Source organism: Myotis brandtii, unplaced genomic scaffold, assembly GCF_000412655.1.
Source record: "Myotis brandtii unplaced genomic scaffold, ASM41265v1 scaffold485, whole genome shotgun sequence".
NCBI classification, from domain to species: domain Eukaryota; kingdom Metazoa; phylum Chordata; class Mammalia; order Chiroptera; family Vespertilionidae; genus Myotis; species Myotis brandtii.
This window is the reverse complement of record NW_005368527.1, coordinates 440,237-444,017: the sequence shown is the minus strand read 5'-3', so window position 1 is coordinate 444,017 and position 3,781 is coordinate 440,237. Positions and strand designations below refer to the sequence as shown.

Sequence of the window (3,781 nt, the reverse complement as noted above, 5' to 3'; positions counted from 1 at the left end):
TCCCTTGTTGTTTCTTGCCTGTTTTCATCTCTAGACTGTCAGCTCCCTGAGGGCAAGGGAGTTTTGTCTGTCCTGTTCATCACTGTGTCTCCAGAGTCTAGAACAGGGCCTGGCACACAGTAGGTGCTCAGTAAATGTTTGTTGAATGAAGCAGGCCTGGGCCAGGAGAGCACGCCAGTGGATGTGGGTGCTCCCAGGAGCTGCAGAGGGAGGTGCCCCATTCTGTAGGTACAGTGACTACTCAGCAGGAAGGGAAGCTGGTGCCAGGGTAAAGGGGGACGTCAGGTGTCTTCACAGGCTCAGACAGGCAGCGGTTGCATGCCCGAGTGTTGGTGCATCTGTGTGCCTGACAGGGTGGGTATAGGGGTGCAGGGATGTGGAGCCATCCCAGGCCCAGGCCTCATGTCTGCATTCCCCTCCCCCTAGATTACTCAATGCGCCACATTGGCCAGTTCTTTCGTTCCAACTATGTGTTCCTGTTCCAGCTTCCCTGGCTGCCCGAGAAGTTGTTGTCCATGTCTGACTTCCAGGTGAAGTAGAATGAAGGCCTGGGGCGGTTGTGGGTGGAGGGCAATTGGTTGGGTAGATGGAGCACTGAAGCCAGAGTCTTGCTTTGTTCTCAGATCCTGAAGACCACCCTCACCCACCATAAGAGGGGCATCCCACGCTTGAGCCCCAATGAGCTTGAGGCCTTCCTTTATGACTTCTCACAGCCCGGTGGCCTCACCGGGCCCCTCAATTACTACCGAAACATCTTCAGGTAAGTTCAGACCCAGGCAGAAGCTCAGGGGTGTTGGTGGGGAAGGAGGTGGGGGCAGCCATCCTTCTGCCTGTCTTGTCTTGGTCATAGGAACTTCCCCCTGGAGCCCCAGGAGCTGGCCACGCCCACCCTGCTGCTGTGGGGGGAGAAGGACAGCTACTTCGAGCATGGGCTGGTCGGGGCCATCAGCAGGCGCTTTGTGCCCGGCCGGCTGGAAGCCCACATTCTGCCAGGCGTGGGGCACTGGATCCCACAGAGCCACCCCGAGGAAATGCACCAATACATGTGGGCCTTCTTACAAGACCTGCTGCACTAGTGGCCCTTGCTCACTGGCCTGCGTGCACCTGGGAGACCACACCGTGTACATACACAGGTGCTCTCTTGGATCATGCACAGGGGTGGAACTCCTAGATTGCACACAAGAGCATCTGTGGGTGTCCTGGAGCACACCAACCCGTATACTCACAGGCATGAGTGTGTACCTGTGAGCAAGCACTTTGACTCCAGGAAACCAGGGATGCCTCTACTCCATGGACCTAATGCTATGTTCTCTCTCCCTTCCCTGGGGCCCCAGTTTTCTTGCCAGAATCAGCACCCTGAAACCCTGAAAGTAAACTTTTACTTTCCTGTCCCTGGCTTCTATCTCCATCTAGTCTGGGTTTTCAGCTAAATGCTGCTTTGTCCAATACAGTACTGGTAGTCACATCTGGCTACTTTGATTTAATTGCAAATTAATTAAAATTAAATACAATTAAAAATTCAGTTCCTCAGTCACACTAGCCATCTTTCCAGGGCATCAACATAAAAAGTTCTATCAGCCAGGCCAGTGTGGCTCAGTGGTTGAGCATCGACCTATGAACCAGGAGGTCACTGTTCGATTCCCTGACAGGGCACATGCCCGGGTTGCGGGCTTGATCCCCAGTGGGGAGCATATGGGAGGCAGCCGATCGATGATTTTCTCTCATCACTGATGTTTCTATCTCCCTCTTCCTTCCTCTCTGAATCAATAAAATATATATATATATTTTTAAAAGTTCTATCAGACAGTGCTGATGAGGATGTTCCTAGTGCCGGGGGCCTCCTGCTTGGCTCCGGATCACCCCTCCAACGGATGGCCCCTGGGGAGGCACGTGGGCGCCCAGAATCCTCTCCAGCTAGGCCCTGGGCAGCGCCCTCCCATGATCATCCAGTCCCAACTCCAGGCCTTGAAAGGTCAAGTTCTCTCACAGCAGCCTAGGAAAGATGCCTGGGATCTTGTCTCAGATCCATGGGAAAACAGCTCTTGGCTCCCTTAGGATATGTGAGATTCTGGATTGGGCACAGGAAGGGACCAGCTGGCTGCATGGCCATCAAGGGTCTGAGGCCTGCTTCTCCAGCTCTTGGAGTCATCTGTTCCAAATTCACCAGTTTCTATTGATAACTTTTGGGGCCCCAGCCTCCAACCTCCCAGTGAGGGCGGTACAAGTCAAGGGTGGATTACCTGCCTCAGACTAGTCACAGCATCAGCCTCTATGTCCCTAACCTTTGTCTGGCCTTTGGGGACAGTACCATGACCTACAGCATGATAAATCTCTCTGGGGATCCAGCAGACCTCACACATACATTCTCATCTCTGGGATGGGCCTGCCTGGCCAGAGCCAGCCTGTTGGTCACACCAGGCCCTCCCTTGTCTCCAATGTAACATCCTTTTTTTAAGATATATATTTTTTTTTTCTTTTATTGATTTCAGAGAGATAGAAACCTCAATGAGAGAGAACCATTGATGGGCCACCTGCTGCACGCCCCCTACTGGGGATCAAGCCCGCAACCTGGGCATGTGCACTGACCAGGGATCAAACCCTGACCTCATTCATAGGTCGACGCTCAACCACTGAGCCATACCGGCCGGGCCCAGCATAACATCCTTTTGTTGTGGGTGGCAGGAACAAGCACCAGGTGTGACAGCCATGGGGTCAGACCGGACCTGGGTTCAGCAACCTCGGTACTTGAATTCTGCGGGCTAGGCAAGAATTCAGAGAAAGACTCAAAACTGTTAGAGAAAATTTATAAAATCACAGAGATGAAAGAAGTATTTTGTAGAAGAAATGGGCTTAGGAAACAAGTTATAGAGGCAAAGGAAGGGACGTTGGACCTTAGAAGTGAGGAAGGTAAAGGTGACTCCCGAGGGGGAAGAGAAAGGCACCTGCCTGCTCCTGGGAGGGAGAGCACCCTGGGTGCTGTGTCCTAAGGGTTTTATGGGTGGGGAGATGTTAGGGGAGGCCCCAGGGGGACATCTCAGTAGAATATTCAGCAGCTTTCCAGATGTGTCCTTCCAGGGGGTCATTATTCAGTGCAGCTGGTCCTGGTGTCAGCTGTGCTGTTACTTGTCTGGTTTAGCCTGGAGCTGAAATACAACTGAGGCCTCCAGAGAGGGAAGGTCAGGGAGTCCAACCCCAAACCACAAGACCAGCAACATGCTAGAGGGAGAAAGGTCACCCTGGGAGGAGGTCCCACCTACAACTGTCTTTTGCGAGGCACCCAGGGCCTGCTGCCCTAGTGACCCTCTGTACCTGGCCCATCGTCCTTGCTCTGCTCATGTCTGTCTGTGTGCCACATCCCCCCCCCCCCCCCCAAGGATCTTGGCTCTGGATTCTTTCAGAGAAAAGGGGCACAGGGTCTCTTCTGTAGCTGCTTCCTGCTGAAGAGGAATGAAGTTTTCCTTCAGAGCTAAGAGATCCTTGCTCATTGTCAAAGGGGTAATGAGACCTGGTGACAGAAGGAGGTGACGATGGTGTCTAGAGGTGGTATTCCTGAGTACGAGTAGGTTTGTAACATGGTGGAGACAAACTGTGTTAAAAATCTTAGTATTTGCCCTAGCAAGTTTGGCTCAGAGGATAGAGTGTCTGCCTGCGGACTGAAGGGTCCCAGGTTCGATTCTGGTCAAGGGCACATGCCTGGGTTGTGGGCTCGATTAGTGGGGGGCATGCAGGAGGCAGCTGATCAATGATTCTCTGTCATCACTGATGTTTCTATCTCTCTCTC

The 3,781-nt window shown here is 52.9% G+C and overlaps 1 protein-coding gene across 1 annotated transcript in view; it reads left to right on the top strand.

Annotated features, from left to right (window-relative positions):
* EPHX3 (epoxide hydrolase 3) overlaps positions 1-1,522 on the top strand; it is a 2,943-nt gene extending 1,421 nt beyond the window's left edge. The window contains exons 4-6 of the mRNA XM_014547792.1: positions 427-530; positions 624-760; positions 851-1,522. Of these exons, the coding sequence (XP_014403278.1) occupies positions 427-530; positions 624-760; positions 851-1,076 (467 nt within the window). The 3' untranslated portion in view covers positions 1,077-1,522. The remainder of the gene's footprint in view (positions 1-426; positions 531-623; positions 761-850) is intronic.
* The last annotated feature ends 2,259 nt before the right edge of the window (positions 1,523-3,781 follow it).